The 20,789-nt window shown below is 47.6% G+C and overlaps 1 protein-coding gene and 1 long non-coding RNA gene across 5 annotated transcripts in view; one reads left to right on the top strand and one right to left on the bottom strand.

The window, feature by feature from the left end:
* Positions 1–1,151: 1,151 nt before the first annotated feature.
* LOC142924223 (uncharacterized) lies at positions 1,152–8,295 on the bottom strand. The gene is made up of 2 exons (XR_012941404.1): positions 8,179–8,295; positions 1,152–5,842 (listed from the first exon to the last, which is right to left on the bottom strand). It is a non-coding gene; the product is annotated as an uncharacterized LOC142924223 (long non-coding RNA).
* A 487-nt stretch (positions 8,296–8,782) lies between these two features.
* The window catches only part of LOC116940972 (serine/threonine-protein kinase DCLK3-like), a 51,365-nt gene continuing 39,358 nt past the window's right edge, over positions 8,783–20,789 (top strand). For 2 of the 4 annotated variants that reach the window (XM_032951436.2, XM_032951437.2), the window contains exon 1: positions 8,783–9,011. In XM_032951436.2, the coding sequence (XP_032807327.2) occupies positions 8,783–9,011 (229 nt within the window). Of the gene's footprint in view, positions 9,012–10,107; positions 17,826–20,789 lie in introns of those variants that run through there. The other 2 variants (XM_032951440.2, XM_032951438.2) reach the window with 2 other exon arrangements.

The raw sequence follows: 20,789 nt of genomic DNA, 5'->3' as shown, positions 1-20,789 counted from the left end.
AACTTGGCGACAGGGTCAATTAAAGACTGATATACAGATTTGCTGATTTGAGTTTTGTTTTCAGACTGTTTTATTATGAACGGTGTGTTATGCTGCACCGGTGTGTCGCTAATACGTCCATGTGTGCATCAGGTATCCGCATCTGCCATGGCTTGTGCGGATGCGGTTTAGGGTGGACCACGAACTTCGTGGAAGATCATTTTGTTATATATTTACTTTCCCTGTGCAGAGTGTTTCGAAGCTTGATGTATTTGGATGCTACGCAAATTCCAAATACTCATTATTATAGGTCATCCACCTTGCTTGTCTCTTGCAGGCACGTCGGCTGCCCCTTGCACGTGGGAGCTCTCATCCGCACGATCTCTGCACGAGTCAACAACCCTGCCTCCAAGCCGTTGCTATTGCAGGCGTGCGCCTCGACAGCGAGGCGACCGCGGCGTACGCCCAGAGGCCACGCCGACGAATGTTGTGGTGCGGCTGTTCGTCTCAAACTCTCATAAGGCGGGGGTGGGCGGGGGAGGTGGGGGAATGTGATTACACATCTGCACATTGATTCACAAATGTACTTTTTTTTGTTGGGTTTTGTTCACAAACACAAACAATATTGGGACGCATCGATTGGGTGGCAACAAAAGCTGAAAGGGTCGTACATTTTGATAGAAAGGAGCGGCAAGCAGTTTGTCGGCGAAAGACAGCCGCGAGTACTCACCGCCCATGATTATTAGCCTTGCAGTGGAAGATATCAGCCTTCTCTGTTGAGTGCGACATCACGACCGATGCCATCATGGACCCGGCGACCGAACATCGATCGCGCAAATCTCCCGATCTCCAGAGGAACCACTCAGCACGAGCCCTCATAACCCGACCCCAGAACCCCTTAGCTGCATCTTTCGTGCATGACCAGAGGCCCCTTGTTTAAAATGTGTCGTTCGGGTCCCCCCGCAGAGCTTTTCTCGCCATCACCTTCAGAAAGACCGACTCGCAATGTCGCCCATCTCTCATGGCGAGGACGGGGGTGCGAGGGAGTCTCCTGATGGTGGATGTGTGTCTGTATCCCGAAGTGTATGTATGCTGAACTTTTTTCACACGGTACGTCGCTAACCGTGCTAATCAGAGGGTGCGGGGGAAGGACGGCAAACCAAACATAAAAATGTAGTTCTAAAGAAATGACTTTATTCGATCTAGATTTTTAAAAGTGCATGGTTCCAGTGGCTTCCTGATATAGAAAGGAAGAGCGTTCCAGACGGCCGTAGAAGTGCATCTGAAAGCGCGCGAATGTGGTGACCACCGTCTTTGTTCGATGTCCGTCCAAAAGCCGTGATGGTCTGTGCTCCTTGACGAGATCACAAAGGTTTTGTTGTTCATTTGTGGCAAACACTTTGTGTGTAATGAGTGCGATCCTTATCAAATGTATTCGTTCGGCAACCAGAAGCCAATGCAGCTCGGCGAGCACTGGACGGACACGGTCGGACCTTGCAGTAGCCGTCACGACGCGTGCCAGAGAATGTTGTACACGCTGCATCTTGGTGATGTTTTTGCCAGACGTCGGTGTTTATGTTGCCGTTGGTTGTGAATTCAGCATAAAATCTGTTGAAAACGTTATGTTTGTTTCATTTTGTCATTCAAATCCCCTCTCGCCCTAAACGTGATGCCGTTTGTACCTTCGGCGTCATGTCATGAGATGGAGTATTAATTCGGATTTCCCGCAGAGTAGTACATCCCTTCGTGTTCGAGAACAGTCCACTAAAGTAGATATCACAGAGCTACCTCAGAGATCTATACAGTAGGAGGAAGCACTTGGGAGTAATCATCATCGCATGATAGTTAAGCCAATATCAATCCTCGGAGCTGGAATTTGCCAAATCAAGTACAGAACCAAATTTAATGTGATTGTTTTTTTATCATTGGTAACCAGGCTGGGACCATCAATTCGCTGCACTTGAGAAGCTGGTTTAACCACAAGCGACTGCCTGGATTCGAAGCCAGGATCTCAGTGGTCACAACTCAGTGCTCTAACCTCTGAGCCATCCAGCCACTTCAGGTCACCCAGTTTATATATATGGAATTATTAATAGTTGTTTCACTCGCAAAATCCCACTTATTTATAGGATATATCAATATTTAATACATTTGACTCCTGACCTCGATGCATTAATTCTGCTGTTGTGTGGCTTCAAGATAAGTCTAACACTGGGTCTCTGTGTCTTATATTTAGCCAAATGCTGTTTGACCCGTCATGCTGTGTATGTCTTTATACAATGGGGGCACGCTCATATCACATTCCCCCATGCAGCTTTCCTCCACTTTTATGGGATGGTTTGATAACATTTCACTAGTTTTAAAATTGTATTTTAGACACCCAATGGACTTGTATACTTGACCTACACTCTGCTGTGCGTGATGAATACAGATTAAGCGACTTCTTTGTAGATTCAAAATGCTGTAATTTTTATGCGTGTTCATAAATAGCCTGGTATTTATGGGTGTTTTTTTTCAACTTTGAAATGTTGGGGCAGGATTTATTTAATTCTGTGCATTATGCAATGTGACTTGATGACCCTTTTATGGGGCGAGGCAGCTGATCTGACCAGCGCTGGCTGAAAACATTGCACGTCCTTGTGTCGAAAGAGCTCTCAAGTTATAGGACTACGGATTGAAGACCTAATTTCCAACAACAAATGAGCTTGCCAGCCCTAAATTCTTAAGAGACATCACAGCAGCTGTGATACACACACTTTCTCCAAACACAACAACGTGTACACGATGCCCAGGTGCATTCGGCACAAAGAGTAGGTCACCATGTTCCGGTTTTGGTTAAATTTAAGCGCCATTAGTCATCACTCATCACTTTCCTTGTGCCTATGTTTAGGATGGCGGATTAGTGCAGCAACTATGCAAAATGACAATGCAGCATGTTTTATTTTGGAGGCTGAGTGAAGAGCAAACTGGTCCAGAATCTCCGGTATTCAACCACCCACCACGTGGAAGATTTCCCATGTAGCCTGCTTAAACTGTTGGGCCAGTGCTGTTAGCCATCGACCATGACAGGCAGCGCCGCACACTAGGGGGCTGTGTTGTCAGCACCACGGCCAGCCACCTTTGTCTCCCCAGGGCTGATGTTTGCACTCCTCAACAGGTCCACGTTTAAGGCTGAGTCGCCCTAGGGGAGGCCCAGGACCGGTTTAAATACCTCTCTGCCGTTGATGTTAAAGCCATAGCCGAGAATCGAACCCCAGTCCAGATTAATTCTGAATGTTCTGATCCGCCCCGACTGGACATCAGTGAAAACTAGCTTTATAGTTCACCGGATTCCTCCAGTATAAATACATATTCTGATAATGTGCGCTAACCACTGTGCCACCGCTCCGTATTCAAACTATCCTAATATTCGGTCACTTTGTCAAGCCACTGCTGGAGGCATCCCCGCAACTACGTCGGTCATGTTTCTAAAAATATCTTCACCACACATGTGAGTGCGGGTTTGGTTTTAGGGGGTCGATGAGCGGTTCAAATGTCACTCGCCACCGTTACGAGCCATCGCGAGGATTTGAACCAAGGTCGCCGGGTTCGTAGTGCAGTGCGCTAACCACTGCTTCCACCCTGCCACCCACCATGCTAACATAAACGAATGTAAATTTCGATTTAACATGCTAATTCATATGGTAACTCCGCCCACACAGCTTAAAAGACGCGGTCCTTCCTTGATAGTGTTCATTCAAGCTCTGTCTTCTGGACACTGAGGAAGGCCACTTGTGTTGTGGCCGAAACGTCGTGAGAATTTTATTTTATTATGTTTTATTTTTATTATTTTATTTCCATTCTACGTTACAAGGAGATAAACGAATGTAATCAAGTGATCATTTTATTCCACGCGTTTCCACCTATTGTCTGCTATTATATACATGGAATGTCCTTGGCTGTGATGTCTCACCGAATATTTTTCGGGTTGCTGGTAGACTGGAGTAGGTGGCACTTGGCTCGTAATTTCAGGCTCAGCGAGATGTCGACTAGATGTGGTGAAATGACGTCGCGGTAATGCTTCGTGGAGTGGTGGTGCAGTGGTTAGCGCACAGCGCTACGAACCTGACGACCTGAGTTCGAGGCCTGGCTACAAATTAACGTCAGCGGCAAGCGATATCCGACCAGATCCTGTGTCCACTTCCCCTTACCATTTTCCCACTAATCCGCAATGATGAAGTAAGGTAAAAAAAAATCGCGATGATCAACACTGCGTGATGGGGAAGTGTTCATCCAGCGGTGGATATGAGCTGTAAAATATGAGTCAATTGAATACGTAAATGTGTGTTTAAACAAAAATAACATTTACAAGTGACACATCCTTGAACTGTGCAGGCTCGTGTTTAACAGAGTATAGGTCCATTTGTCTCTTGGTAATAAAAAAAGAATTCCACCTCAACGTGTACACAATTAATGTGCGAATGACAGTGAATGGAGCACATCTCCCCATTTAGCGTCACACAAAATGGGGAACCGCGTGCGTTGGCCACGTGCCACACACATCACTCCGGTTTTTATCGGCTCGCGGATTGGAAGGAGTCTATTATTTCACTGGAACATGGGAATCAGTGTGCACTTTTAGTCTGTCGTATTGAGTCTACAACACACACACACAGCCGTGAGAAAGCAGTCACGTGCGTAAACGCGTGTTTCAGCCGCGTGCGCGTTGAGTCGCCTTTCAATGGCAATGAACAGCGAGAAAAAGTTGTATGAGATGACAAAGGAAGGCTGTAAAATGTGGATATGAGTCAGAGATATAGAAAGAGGGGACACATAGATTTCAGACAATACGCAGATTTAACACATACAGCACTGTATGTGTTAAATCGTTAAGAAAACAGGGAATGGGCAGGACACATCACTAGGATGGACGCTAATGATAATGTCGCGTTATGTATTATATCATTTTGCGTCAAACCAGGACCCGTATTATTGACAATAAACACCTGGTAGTTCACCGGCAGTGTTTCAAACAAGCTAGACTCCGCTCAGGAGACACGCACCTCCAATTAGCACGTTTAGCTACGTACGGTGCGAAAGAAGTTCAGCATTCGGTATGTCGAAAAGGGTCCTAAGCTTGCTTGCACATATTGGAGCAATACTTTTGAAATTATACACGCCCAGAAGGACGTGTACGTATGTTGAACTTCTTTCGCACCGTGCGTAGCCAACCGTGCTCATCGGAGATGCGACTTGTGGTTGACGAGAAGTCTACGAGAATGGATGTTTGGCGATGTTCAAGAATAGCAAGGGATGGAACGCGTCCGAGAATACGACCACCGAGAAGATGGATTGATTGAATCAGCTCGTGTGCTGCTGCTGCTGCTGCTAGGTGGATTACTGACATCGCGGGATCGTGAAAGATAGCTGAGGCTTTGGGAAGCCTTCATCCAGCAGTGGATTAGAGTGCACGTGTTGCGAGGTGGAGGGGTGGCACTCGTGGTGGCACAACCCCCAGGATGCGGCCCCAACATTACAACAGCAGCCACGCCACGTGGATGTTAATAAGGCCAACATCATAGGTGCCACGCGCGCACACGAGGGGCCCCGACATCACGTGCAGAGAAAGCCCTTCACTGCACCACGCCCGGGCTCGATCTATTTCGACGTGGGGCATTCACTTACTGGTGCCGGTGTCTGTGCAGGTTGCGCGTGTGGAGAGCGCATGCAGGCTTCACTTGACATCGGATGCGCGTGGATATACATTGCATTACGCCACTGCTGTGTGAACTGCGGAGAGTGTAAATGCTGACATCCCAATCCGGCCTCTCTGCGGCTCCTCGTGCTGTTTTCTCGTAATCTCTCATCCTCCTCTCCACGTCCCCTGCTCGCTCGCACGAACGGACGGACGCAAGCATAGCATCCGCGCGTGAACCCAGAGAGAGAGACGGGGGGGGGGGGGGGGTGGAAAGCGATGCTGAGCGAGTGATGCCGGCAGGGCCAGACGCCCCCGCGTAGGGACCAGGGAGCGACGATCAAGCGGATACGGCATGCACAACCAAGAGATCCGGGGTCAAGCTGCGCGCACGGGGAGGTGGGAGAAGTAAGGCGATGAAGCAGGGCTTCCCCGGAGTGTGGAGGGAGTTTGGAGGGGGCGAGGCGGGGGGGGGGGGGATTCAAGCTCACGGTCAACACCAGTGACGATAATTTGAATCGATCCTGAGCCTCCCCGAGGTCGACTCAGCCTCGTATGAGTCCTTTGCCTGGCGCGGTGTGCTACCATCGCCTCTTGGGAGATAACGGCGGTATGGGCGCGGTGCTGGCCACCCACCCCCTCGTGTGCCGTGCCCGCCTCCATAGGTGCTCGCAAACAGCACTCACCCCAAAAAGTATCTTAAGGCTACACGGGTGATATCTGTCTTTGTTGGGGTGTGCACGGGTGATGTTGGTACGGAGGGGGGTGGGGTGGGGGGGGGGGTTATTGAAAGCGTCCCCCTTCTAGCACACGGAAGGCGTGGGCAGCTCCGTTGCACGAGCGAGAGAGTGAGTGTGCAACATGCACGAAATGCGCATGTCCTGCACTTGCGTAATCATCATGATAATTGCGCCTCGACGCACGCTCGCGCGCGCTCTCCGCGAGGCGCGGTGGATGCACGAACACGTTGACTCGAGGCACCGCCGCGGCTACGCTGGGAAGATGTGGTTATGTACGCGTGCAGCGTGAGCAGTTTACATTAGCTCTGCTACTACTCTCGTTCCTAGCTGCGGCTGCTACAGCTCCTGCTGCTCCTGCTGCTGCTGCTGCTACGACTGCTGCCACTACTCCTCGTGCTCCTACTGCTTCTGCTGCTATTGCTTCTGCTGTTTGCTCCTAGCTGCGGCCAGGACTGCTGCTGCTGCTGCTACTGTTGCGGCTGCTGCTGCTGCTGATGACCCTGCTACTTCTCCTGCAGCTCTTGCTGCTGATGCATTACGCATGCTCTTTTAAACACACACACACACACACACGCGCGTTGTGTTACTGGAAGGACACGTATGCATGTAAACACTGCAAATGTCCGCCCTGCTGTTCCCGTTTGCTGTTCATCGGGCGCACACACGCACAAGCTCTCTCGTAAGACAAATCGCGAAGGACAGAGTCACCCCACTGCAGCCGTCGACCGATAGTTTAATTGTGGCGTGATGCAGGTCGCGCTATTAGACAGACGGGCGGCGTAATTCATATTGCGGTGAGCGGTGCATCATTGACTATCGGGACTCACGTGATTTACGAGCCACGGTTCCTGCCCTTTAAAGCACCCCCGGGGTGAGGTTACGCGATGCTACGGTGATTCTATGGAATATGCTATGGCAGAAGCTAATCGGGATGCTATGAAAGATGTCAGTGAGTTGCTGTGGGAGATGTTATGAGAGGTGCTATGGGAGGTGATAAGGAGTTGCTATGGGGATTACTATGAGGATACTATTGTAAATGATATGGGGAATGCTAGGAAGATGCTATGGGGATTTTGTGGAGGACGCAATGCGAGATGCTATGGGAATGCTATGGGATATGTTTTTAGAGACGCTATGAGATATTCTATGGTAGATGCTATCGGGATGTTATGGTGATGCTATGGAGATGCTATCGGGATGCTTGGGAAATGCTGTAGGAGTGTAGGGAATGCAATGGGAGATTATAGGGAGATACTAAGGAGTTGCTATGACAATCCACATGATGGCAGCTCTCTCGGAAATTGAGATGCATGAGTAAAAATAATGCATGGGGATTCCCTCCCCCCCTTCCGGAATTCGCATTTGAACCGCGTGCGTGCAGAGTGCAGTCTGCCAGCGGGGTGCACTGCACTGTTGGATTTTTACGCCGTGGGAAATTGCACAAATGTATTTCATTTAAACGGCCACCCAATTTGGTGCGTCTTCGTCCCACATTCCTCGATCCGTACCTTTCCCAAAACCATCATCGATTTGCGGACATCGATGTGCAATCATTAATTCATTTTGGGATGCCAACGGGAACTTAAATGTACCGGCGCGCGACGCTTTTTCTCCCAACGGAGAGGATGATGAGGAACACACAAACACACACAGGGGTGTAACGCGGACTGAACGTGCATTCCAATCGGCACTGGGTACCTGGGCAGCCAGCATGTGTGCTCGCGTGTGTGTGTGTATAGTGAGCGTGTGTGTATGCTCGCGAGCGTGTGTGCAATGCGTGTTTGCCTGTGCTCGTGCCCGAATTTGCGCGCAGTGTCGCGATCATGCCGCGTGTCGTTCGTCGCAGGGTCAGAGCTCTGATGGATGACCGGCGTTGCTTGCTGCGTGCTGGAGACTCCATGGATTTGTGGCACTGGTGAATCTCACCACAACAAACAACAAACAACAAGAGACCGGATCCAAACAACACGAGGAATTAAGTGTGGGCGTGCGCGTGCGTGAGTGTGCGTGAGCACTTGCGCGCCACTCCTGTCCCCGAACCTCTTACCAACATCTCCGGCTCGGCGACGGACGGACGGACGGGCGGCACAACCAAAGTAGCGCTCCGCTCTCCCTCGCTCCATCTCTCTCGGGCGCGTGCGCTCGGCCTCCAGCGTGGACGCGCGCGGGAGGCGCCACGATGCACGCACCGAGGCAGGAGGCGCACGAGGCCGCCTCGCGCGAGCTTCGCGAGCTCACGGATGAGCGCTACCGAGATGTGCGGCGGCCCAAAGTGGTGCGCTTCTACCGCAACGGGGACCGCCACTTCAGAGCGCGCTCCCTGCACATCACGCCGCACCGCTACGCCAGCTGGTCCGAGCTGCTCACGGACCTGTCGCGCGCCGTGCCTATGCCCCACGGGGTGCGCCGGGTCTACTCCCCGCTGGGGGGGTCTCTCGTCACGGGCGGAGTGGAGGCACTGCGAGACGGCGCTTCGTACGTGTGCGCCTCCTTCGAGCCGTTCCGACCGCTCTGCTACGGGGGGGCGTCTGACGCGACCAGCACCACCACCAGCGCGGCGCAGCAGCAGCAGCAGCACAGTGGACCACCGAGTCCCAGGAAGGGCCCCCCTGTGGCAGGTACCGTACGCGTATTGGCAAGGAGGGGGACGTACTTTTCGATGAATTCGTGGGAAAGTTGTTTTGCTGTTGTTTTCTCCCTCGTAGCGGTGTGTCGGAGTCGTGTGTTGAGAGGTGACGTGTCCAGTCTAGCGGAGACGGGGCGTCACCACGTGAATCAGAGAATTGTCCCCGAATGAAGATTTCAGAGAACTTCTTATGGGATTTATTTAGGGGATGTATTTAAATCCGCACACTAGAGGGCGCAGTTTTACACACCCCTTGCTACAATGACATTTTTGGCAGTCACCACGATATATTAATATTTGTAATTCTCAAAGATTAAATGTTGTCAAATTAAGTAAAAACCTTATTATTGTTAGTTCACTTATTGGTGACCCGGCTGAGACCATCATCTCACTATCTCAGTCAAAGGATCCCTGTCGGTATCTACGTGTATGGCTCTCTATGCGAGTATATGTGTCTCTGTAATCTTTGCATCTCTGGGTACGTATGTGAGTCTCGGTGTGAGTCAATGGGTACTATGTGAGTCTATGTGTCTCTGTAGGTTTATGGAACTACTGTACAAGAAAATCACTGGTGATCGTCCCGAGACCATCAACCCTTAATCCCGAGACCATCAACCCTTAAAACTTAAATCTCAAAATCTCTGCAGTACAGGCTCAACGCTCGGATCCCTGAGCAGACTCAGCCACCTTCACTCAAATAAATTGGAAAGGAAGCCGAAATGTAAACATAGACAGATCTACTGCTATCTCGGGGACGTCAGTGGTTTTGCTATCGAGTGTGCAGGCGGTACAACTGGACCGGGGCCCACACACCGATAGATTCAGATGCCGGGCTGCAAATAGAGGGGGGAGGAGGGGGGGGGGTAAATTGGACTGGAGAAGGACTGGCCCCATTTCGTTTTCTGCACCTATGCCCATGGCCAACCACGCTACTTCGCCACTGGTGAACGCGTATCCGCGCTGTACCCCAGGCTGTACGAGTACGACTCTTTTTTTTTAAATCGTCGTTAAGTCAAAAAAATACTTTAAACCCACTTTCAGGAGCGCGCTGTGGCGCTCTCGTGACGTCGCTGCATTGTCACCGTCAGATTCGTTGATTACGGTCACCGCATTGACGTCACCGCATTGACGTCACAATAGCGCCACCACTGCGACGCGCCATGTACGTGGTGTTTAAAGTATTTATTTGTTGATTATAATATTATGAGAAGTAACGAATATTCAAAATCACGTGATACACTTGTGTCAGCCCACTGTGGGGGTGAAGGCCCCCCCCAATCCCGTGTCAGTCATGGGCGTTATTTAACCAAACTGCATCACGCTTTGTCAGTCTCCCGAGTTAAGTGCCCACAATGAACGTTGCTTGTGTTGAACTTCTTTCGCACCGCACGTAGTCAACCGCGCCAAGCGGATACGTGAGCTCATTGTTTCTTGATTAAACGGTCACGTGGGTGGGGATATATTTGACAAGGAAATGGTGATAGCGCCTCACCACCGTATGTTCCAACATAGATGGACTCGTCCATCTGAACAAACTGCCAAATCGCTCTCCGTGGTGCTAACGTAAAAAAAACCCGCCACTCTTTTCAAATGTTCTAACTGTGGTTTTCACACCTTATGATGATGATTGCTTGTGTTGCAGTCGAAACGTCGTGAGAATGTTGTTTTATATTTGTATTATTTTATTGTTTCCCTTCTACGTGACTTTACCGAAAGAACCAAGAATATGAATCCCTGCAGTCACGAAAGCTTTAAATCAAAATGTTACCACAGCAATATTTTGTTTTACTTAAGTGGGAGAGAAGCCGGGGTTAAGGAGGTTCAACCTTAATACATGGTGAGCTAGCATCCCCTCCCTCCATCAGCCCCACCTACTTTTACATAGCTATGCCCACTTAATCACTGGCTCCGCCTACTGCTCATCGGCCCACCCACTATTCAGATATCTCCGCCCATTACAGGTAGCCCCCGCTCACTTCTCAGGTAGCTCCGCCCACTACACAGATTGCTCTGTCCGATACTCCGGTAGTTCCGCCCACTACTCGGGTAGCTCCTCCCACTACTCAATTAGCTCCGCCCTTTGACCGCACCATAAGTCAAGCATCAGGCCAACACATTGCAAGCTGGGGGCACATCCTGAATTTCGCTAAAGCTCTGTTGGGTCGGGTGTTGGGGGGGAGATCGGGACAGACTTTCTGAAACCACCGGGACAGTCCCTGCCAAACTAGGACGCGTGGTGGCCTTCCTTATTGCTAACCAAATGAGAGCCAATTGAGATTACCTTTCTCAATATACTTAGACGCATATTCTTGGTTCTTTGGGTAAAGTCACGTAGAAGGGAAACAATAAAATAATAAAAATATAAAACAATAAAATTATCTTCTACGTGACTTTACCGAAAGAACGAAGAATATGAATCCCTGCAGTCACGAAAACTTTAAATCAATACTTGGACGCATCAATAATGCTCAATATACGTGGAGCCTTTGGCAAAAAAATCCCATGGCCCGCTTTTCAGAGAATTGTAATCCGAAGGTCGTCATCGGGGGGCGTCAGAGCAAAGCAATAATGCGAACACCCCCTCCAACCACACACCAACTTTCCCGCACTGCAGCATCAACACGATCCACAATTCCCACTGCAGAACGTGGTCGCTTTTACAGACACCAGGGGGTGCAGAAGCGTGACAGGTTTCTGCCAAACATATGGCACGGAGTAGCGCATACGGGATTTCCCTGAGCGAGCCCGCTTTCCTTGGCTGAGGCTGAATACAAATATCGCCAAAAAGCCATTGGATATCGATGACGACGATTCCGGTACCTTTTGGCTTCGGCAAATATCACGTGGTACATCTCGAAGGCTTCCGGTAAACATCATGCATCATTAACCAATGCACTCACTCAGCCCGGAGAAAACGGAACGTGATGTGGCGCTACAAATGCAGAATCTTTATTTAGACTGGAGGAATCCGATGAGCTATGAAGCTCTTTTTCACAGATGTTCAGTAGGGAATCCGTGACACTCCCCGGCCAAACCTCACCACCCTCCCCCACGCATCACCTAACAAAGTAGGGAAAGGTCGTTTGCTTGAGAAATTGGATTGGCATGGCTGGTGGTACTTATTATTTGGCAACCATCGTGAATAATTATTATTTATGATACTTAATATTGTTATAATAATCAGTAGCGGCATTAATAATTACCATAATTACCATCGTGAGCATTCTCATCGTTGGCTGAAACGTTATCATCTTACTTTTTTAGAATCATCATCATTCATCCAATCTCATTAACCAAGTCGAGAGCCCAATGGGACTGTTTTTCAAGGGAGACACCATCATAGTTATCGTCATCATCATCGGCAGCAGCATAAATGCCATTGGTATTGGTAGAATCATCGTTATCGTCGCATTATCACTGGGTGGGAGACAGTTGGCTTGTGTACAAGCAGAACAGGACGTTTTACTCGTATTAGTCACTTTGATTTTTATTGGTACCGTACAGCGAAACCACAATGTTATGGGTATTTTTAAAATGACGACCAATTAAAGATGTCTGGGGATGTTTTCTCTCCTTGTTCGTTGCCAAAAAAAACGAATGTCCAATTGTGGTCAGATCTTGTGATATTCTCGGTCACAGAAATTTAAACCGGCTGACATTGATTTAAACCAAGACACCAGGCCAACTCGGAGGACTCCAATGCCTCTTATTGTTCGATGACGTTGCCCATGACCAAATAATCCTCTAGGGGCTAAGAGCATGCACAGCTGGACCAACTGTGATTCCCATCTGCCGCCAACACTCGAACACGTATTATGCGTTCTGATTATTAACCCTGAACATTGAAACTAGCACACACAAACGTTTTCATCTTGAGTATGTAGTATTCTTATTGTATCGCTTGTGTACCCAGGAAACACTCTTTTTCAATAGGGTCTCGCCAAGTGTTCGCACTCAACCGGCAATGTTGCTGCTGTGTAATCCCCATGGAATCCTTTTGCAGTTAAATTTTCAACATTGAGATTTTTGGCCAATACCAGTTATGAAGTGTGTTTTTTTCTTCATTTCACGGTAAAGCCTCGATACCTTCAAGTCATAAAGCAGCATCTTTCTTTTTGTATGCCTCTTGGCCTCTTTCCCAAGAGCCTGCCTTGCAGAAATGTGTTTACCAAGCTCTCACCTCTGAGAATGTGCCCAATCAACATTTTATTTTTTTCTGGATTGTTCCACTCACACTTGTCTCCTCCTGAACATGCTCAATAACGTCATCATTGACTCTTTCATTCCAGACAACTGATTTTCACTATTTAATTCCATTAAACAAACATACATTTCATGAGTGTTAGTCAGGGCTACGAGGTGGCCCCCCAGGTGGCAGTCCAGCAAGCAGCCACTGACCTGTCTGTATATAATATATTTAGCATAATTTATTTGGATATAGTCCACGCTATTACTGCATTGTAAAAATACCCAATGTGGAATTGACCCAACCATCGCAATGCAGTACACTCGTTAAGAGCCTTTAGATTCAATGAGGAAATTCCTTGGTTGATTAAGGTCATTATTATTATTATTATCAAACTGGCGGAGAGCAGTATCGTGGCGGTTATCGCGTTGCGTTATGATACCGACGACCTGAGTTCGATTCCCGGCCATGGCTAAGATCAGTGGCGAGTAAATATCTAAAGTGATCCTGGCCATTCCGTTGACTAACCCGCACTGGACAGCGTGGTGAAGTACGGTCAAACAACCCCGTCAGTGGGTTGGTAATAAAAAAGCTGTATATTAATATATAGTAATATATACTGTACTTCCTATTAAACCAGCTAATGTGGAAGCATGATTTTTTTTATCTATTAGTTTTTTTTTTGCTAGACAAATAAAGGACTGTTGTATTATTACTAAACAATATGACCCCACCGAGAACACAATGACCCCTGTGCATAGTGGACGCTGTTCCTTTGCCGTTTTTCACTCCGCACACACAACAACAACAAAACACGGACAGCCGGAGGAGCTGGCTCCGTATGCGGCTCGGCACCAACCCGAGGTTGACATCGATTTTCCTGAGTCGATTTGCGAATCTGCAGCTGCTGCCACTGCTACTGCCGCACAGATCTCTGCGCACGCGCCCAAACCGCCCGTCCCCATGTGGTGCAATCGGCAACGTCCTCGTGCTTCGCACGGAGAGTGTGCACAATTGTGACACCGTAACTGCTTGTCCAGGAGATGAAGCAATTTGCCTTTTCTGATGCACCGCATTGCAAAGTGCTGTCCCTCACTGCAAGTCACAATCTGCTGCATTTCCCATTTTTCTGTCCGTTCCTTCCAAAAGTGGCCATTTGCCTGTCACATTAACTCAGTTGCATGGCAGTGTGTGTCACTGACGGAGGTACGGAGGTGGTAATGTTCTTTTTTTCAGGTCAAGGAATGTGTTGGTGAATTTTTACTTTGGTAAAAGTTTACGCTTTCCAAGGCACTTGTGACGTTTCTTCAATGCTTCACTCAACTTTCAAAGAGTATTTCACACCCACGTAAACCTTTTTTTAACTGTGTTGTTACGAAGGAAATGTGTTTTATCATCAATAACGTCATCAGCTGCAGCACTCTATATTCAGACAGCATTGCCTGGTTATTGTATTGTTTCCGGGGATAGCAGGCAGTCATTAAAATACTTTAAATTATAACATCGCTTTCGCTAGCAAAGTAAAGTTGATATCATGTTCCCTGTACAGTTAAAACAACGTTATCAACAGAATATTAACTGAAAGATTTAAGCCGAGCGGCGAATGAGAGTATGGGCCCGTGATGACATTTCTGGCTTGATTCATCATCATCGCATGCGTGTGTGTGTGTGACGCTTGTGCCCCATCCTGTGCCTCTGAACCGTGGTGAGATCACACGGCCCAAGCACGCGTGGTGTCAATCAAGAGGTCATGTCACACCACCACCACCACCACCTCCTCTTCCAGGGCCGTGATGCACACAACGCAGCCGCGGTCGGTGGCGCACACGGGATAAACGATTCAGAGGCGAAAAAAATTCGGTGCCCTACCGCAAAAGGTAAAGGTGCAGTCCTGGAATTGCTTGCAGCGAAAGGTGGGCCAGGAAATGGCAAGACAGCGAGTGGGTTTGGGATCCCATCTTGTGCGGGCGTTTGAATTAAGTGTTAGTCCCTCGTTACGCGTGGGATTTTTTTTATTCTGGGTTACTCCATCGGGGTTTTCTGCACACGTAAAACACGTATGGATGGAATTGGGAAAACATTCTAATGCAGGATCCAATGTGGAAAAGTCTTCAGACTCAGTAAGGCATTCTGTTTAAAGAACATTATAATCATCATATTATTCCAATGCACGATGCACCTAAAACGGATTTTTTAAACTCAAAGAGGCTTTCCTGGAAATGGAAACATTACCTGGTGAGTATTAATCGTTATTAAAACAATAAGCTTAGTCACTTAACCGCTGCCGTTCAGCTGCAACATCAAATCAGCCGCATTCTAATTGGTGGTCATTAGGGGAATGTGGTGAATGTAATACGATAGCTGACCAGTTCGCGGTTTAAATTGGAAAAAAAAACCCGTAATTGCTCACAAATGTCAGCATAACACAGCCAAATTCACTGCTGTTCGTGTAAGACTCGTGACCTCTGTCATGTTCGTGATGTCCTAGACCCACACTGGTGTAGTGGCTGGACATGTCCAGGTTTAGAGTGACTGCCCTCTGTGATGTACTGACCGCCGTCACATCCTATGGAGGTTTAATTGCCTCATTGATCGTCCAGGACGCTCAGCCGTTTTTTGTGGACAAAGTAAAGGGGATGGTGCTTAGGTTTTCTGTGTCCGCGACACTGCTTATTATCGAAATCCATCATGACGCCCCTTTTCCCCGGCTCTACAATGGGGTACCGAATTGAACTCGAGCTGATATAAGAGCAGTTAGTGTTTAATGTGTTTTCTGCTGTGGGTATGTTTCTGCGTAGCATCATTATCATCGATTTTCACCAGCCATGGTGAATCAACTTCTGGATTAAGGCCTTCCCAAGCCATCGCCACCTCTTGATGATTTTGTGATGTAATTAATCATCAAAATAGGGCCTGTACGTGATATGTTTCCATCACTGCCATCTCCTCATTAATGATTTTGTGGAGCCAAAGTAAACAAATTCCAATGATCATGCTGCTGCGGGTAGTGGTGATGTTGTTGCTCGCTAACGGCACTTCCCCAAGAGTTTGCTATTAAGGGAATCGTTGTATACGGCAGTTGCTGCTGCTACTGATGATGCTAATTATTATTCCGACTATCGGCCTGTTAATTAAACGTTCATTTTTATGGAAACTATTTAGAATTTTAATAGCTTAGTTCCGACCTAATTTTATATCTTCAAGCTTGTTAAATGTCTTAAGGTAAAGTATTAGTCATAATCTACTGTACGGCAATACATGAATAACTAAATAAGAAATACGGTACATTTATCGTGAAGCGTCGTTCATGCAACATACAATTTTTGCCCATGCGAATCACGACTATTAAACAAAGCTTGTGGCGTAAATTGTAAATCTATTTTTCTTTACTGTTATATATATACCGTAAAGGAGGTGGAACAAAATTACCTGAAGATTCAGGTATTTTCAATCACGCATTATCCTGGTTCCTACGGTTCAATCGCTCCCTCGAACGAGTGATGATCAGCCCGATCCATCAGCGGGGGGTGCACCGTAAATGCGAATCATTGTTTGAAAACCAGAGGGCCCTCGACTTTACCCCGCGCTTCACAACCAAAATTTTAACTTCAGCCAGGCCTGACCGGGTCAGTGACCCGAACAAAAAATGTCCGCGCCCGGCACGCCACATCCAGTATACACCTCTCGCAAAAAAGCCGTGTGCTACTGGTGGTCACGTACCCACGACGGCGATCGGTAAAATATTCAGTGAGAAAGAAATCCCTGCCACAAAAAACCCTATTGCCCCCCTCCCTCCCTCCTCCTCCTCACTCTGCGTCTTCGCCTGTCTCCTTCGCATTTGTTCTGCTGTGGCATCCAGTATCCTCACGAGTAATTGCGCTCTTGATCCTACATCTCTCTCTCTCTTCTTTATCTTGCTTTCCCGCCTCTCTTGCGTCGGTCTGTTTCTCCACGTCCCGTCTCTTTGCTTTCGTACAGTCGCTAACCCCCTTGATGATTATTTCGCGCGCATGCATTCCCTATTATAACTCCCGCCGCTCTCGGTCCCCCTGTCGCTTGCTCCTCTCTCACTCTCTCTCACTCACTCTCTCTCTCTCTTTTTCACGATCAGAGGAAACAAGAAGATGCTCGGTGTAGTCGGCACTTTGCTTCGTTCATCATTTCGTTTTTTTTTGTTTTTTAATGCTTTGCTTTATGTAAACCCCCACCCCACCCCCCACCCTTTTTAAATGAAAGATTTCACAATAGATTTCACGCTCTGCTCTCCTTACCCCTCTCACTCTCTCTCGACCCCCTCTCTCACTCACTCTCTCTCTCTCACTCACTCGTTCTCTCTCCACCGGAATGACGCGTGCGTGGGAGGTGAGGATCGGTTGGTGCCTGGCAGCCAGTGATGCTGGTTGCTTCCTAATGAGGCTGGGAGAATCTACGAATCCACTGTGGCCAGAAATAGCACAGCGTGAAGAAGGGTGAAGAAAAAAAGCCATTGCCTCTTGCTTATTCCTGCAATGTACCCGTCCCTGACACGAGAGATATGCAGATGGTACACCCAAGGCCTACCGACAACCCCCAATGCACTGTCTGAGATGACACTTCGTGGAATTCGGCACTGCGATGAAGGTGATTGATACTGCTGCTTTAATAAATTAGCACAAGAGCCGAGAGTTTGGCGCGGTTTGCGGCAAATTTGATTTTGATGCAATTTTGAGGCTCTAATCTATCAGTCATTTCCTGGTGGTTACATATGAAGGCAACGGCGCTTCGGTGACGCTTTTGTATTTCTGCTTGTACGTAATGCATTGTAAGTGGAACCAATTTACTTATCAAAGACACCGGACGCAGCAGAGCATTCAGGCAGTACATTAACCGCCGGGTTTGTAATAAAATATTTATACTGCAATAGTCCAATGTACAGAAAAATAAAGCCCTGGATTAATATTTTTGCATACAATTACGTTGCAAAAAAGGCCTACGTTTAAATTCCTGGCATTCACTATTCAACGCAAGCAAAGCAAATGATGTTCTTGCAGACCATCTGCGTGCTTGTCACACTGCTGCGGCTGATACTGCTACTGCTGCTGTTTTTGTTTGATGATGAATTGCTGCTACTTCTGCTGATGTTGCTGCTGCGGGTGGTGGTTATAATGCTGCTGCTGCTTTTTCTAGAGATATTGCTGCTACTACTACCACGGAGTGACGCTCCTGTCGATTGTGATTGCTGCTGTTACTGGTGTTGCTGCTTTTGCTGCTGCTGCTATTACTTTTGCTACTGCTGCTGCTGTTAGACCTTGCCTTCCACAGGCTGCCAATCTCCCGAATGACCCGTGCGAGTTGCACGCTGGCGAGATTTCACACGGCGCGTAGCCATGCCCCTTCAGCAGCAACGCAATCGTGGCATCAATATGCATGCCGTGCGCAAAATGTGTTATACGTGTAAATGTACGTGTGCATATATGCATGAGCCACACTCTGTGGGTATCGTGTGTTTTGGTTGCGTTATTTGCAAGCGATTTGTGCACCGTATTAAAATGCTGGCCCGCTCTGATTGATTCTTGTCCCTCATGCACAACACAACAGATGTCAAATTCCGAATCTGACTTGAGACTCCCGTAGTATGGTACATGCACATCCCTGTGGTTGTGCGCGGTGTTGTGCGGGTCTGTGCAGTGGTGTGTGGTGGTGTCTGGTGGTGTGGTGTTGTGTGGGGTGTTGTTTGGCGCCGTGCGGCATTGTATGGTGGTGATGTGTGGTGTTGTGCCGCTCTGTGTGCTGTTGTGCGGCGGTGTGTGCTGCTGTGTGCTGTGGACCGCAACCCACCACTCACGCGTGTGCCATGCTGCCCTTAATAAGTGCTCGTGTAGAGTTTCCAGTCTCAGATAAACTCATAAAATAATAACAACAACAACTGGAGAAATGAAACAACAAATGTATTCATACTCTTTGGTTCTTTCGGGAAAGTCACGTCGGTATAAAATAAATTAAATCACGACGTTTCGGGCGCAACACTTCAGCAATTGTTTCTTGCTGTGGTTGTCCCACCTGATGACGGACGCTTGTGTTGCGTCCGAAACGTCACGTGATTTAATTGATTTTCTACCTACGTGACTTTACCGAAAGAACCAAAGAGTATGGATCCCTGCAGTCACGAAAACTTCAAATCTAGATTGAACAAATGTATTGACAATGACGGATTTGTACAACTTTGTGGTGTTTACGCATACCTTGCAAAATAGTTTCATCACAGACTCTGCCCACTCGTGTACAACGCTGTCTTTGCATTGCTCCCATTCCACTCCACAGAAACTCGTTACAACAGCTACATCTCCACAAACTTTGATTCAAGATATCTCTGTCTCTGTCTCTCTGTGACACAGAGCTTGTCAGGCCTTCAAAGGTCAGTCCCAAGCTCTCCTCTGCAGAATGCAAACCACTCTTTTTCATGATTATAAGTCGCTTCTTGTTTTATTTGATGGAACCTATTGAAGCCATTTCTGGTTTAAGGCATCCTCCCACCACCGCGTCAGTCGTGGGGGTTGTTTGATCCTACTTCACCATACTCGGGAGTGTCCGTTGGTAACGGGGAGAGCCAGAACTGCATCAGATATCATTCGCCACTGACATTTAGCCTTGGCTGGGCAGTGAGCTCTGTTTTCTGCGTTCATTGGCCAGTGCGCTAACCGGTGCACCAACAATCACTTCCCCCCCCCCGCTCCATTTGTATCCCTTCCAAATTAAACATGTATTGCTCATTAAGAAACCCATTCTTCTGATGTTTTATCCAATTAAATCTAGAATTGGCTCCTTACTCTTTGCTGGTCCCTCATGTTTACGAGACTTGCTCACAAACAGTAAAAAACATCCCTTGCCAAATTTTCCAAGTTCTTTGTTTTATTATTATTTCACCAGTTTATGCAGCAAAGCCTTACTGAGGCTCGTGTCTATTTTTCAGGAGAGTCTTGGCAAGTTTAGGTGCTAGGTGGTGATGATTTTCGCTGTGTATTCCATTGAGTAATGTGCAGTTAATTTAGTTTTATTTGGTAACAAAATATTCAAAATTGTGATGTTGAGTTATACTGTGGTATAAGATTTAAAAAAAACACACACACAGGCATGTTGAAGAACAGGAGAGATATGAAAAGGGATGGAAATGCCAAATATAAACTAATTGCACATAATACCGTCAAACCATTCAAACAAAATTAGAAATTTGAAAAACACAATACAAGCGTGGATGAATATTTCATAACAAATAATGAGAGTATGAAAGTAGAAAGGGGGTGCAACGTTGGCGTAGATGTGAAGTGCTTCGCTTGGTATGAAGGAGGTCGTGGGTTCGTTCCCGACCCTGACACCTGTATATTTGGAGTTTGCATGTTCTCCCTGTGGTTGTGTGGATTTTTCAGATTTCCCCTCTACATTTAGAAACACGCGTTAAGAGTTTTTTGGCTGCTATAGATTTCCACGTTATAAGCCACTTCGTTAGCTATCATTTTTGGCCAGGTCTCTTCTGAATAATAGCTCAGTGGGTAAAATAACATTTATTCTAGTTTGAAAGTTTAAAAGGGAAGTTTATGGCTGGTAAAT

The sequence above is a fragment of the Petromyzon marinus genome, chromosome 10, assembly GCF_048934315.1.
Source record: "Petromyzon marinus isolate PM22_M1 ecotype Great Lakes invasive population chromosome 10, UKy_Petmar_22M1.pri1.0, whole genome shotgun sequence".
Taxonomy (NCBI): domain Eukaryota; kingdom Metazoa; phylum Chordata; class Hyperoartia; order Petromyzontiformes; family Petromyzontidae; genus Petromyzon; species Petromyzon marinus.
This window is presented reverse-complemented; position numbering and strand designations above follow the sequence as displayed.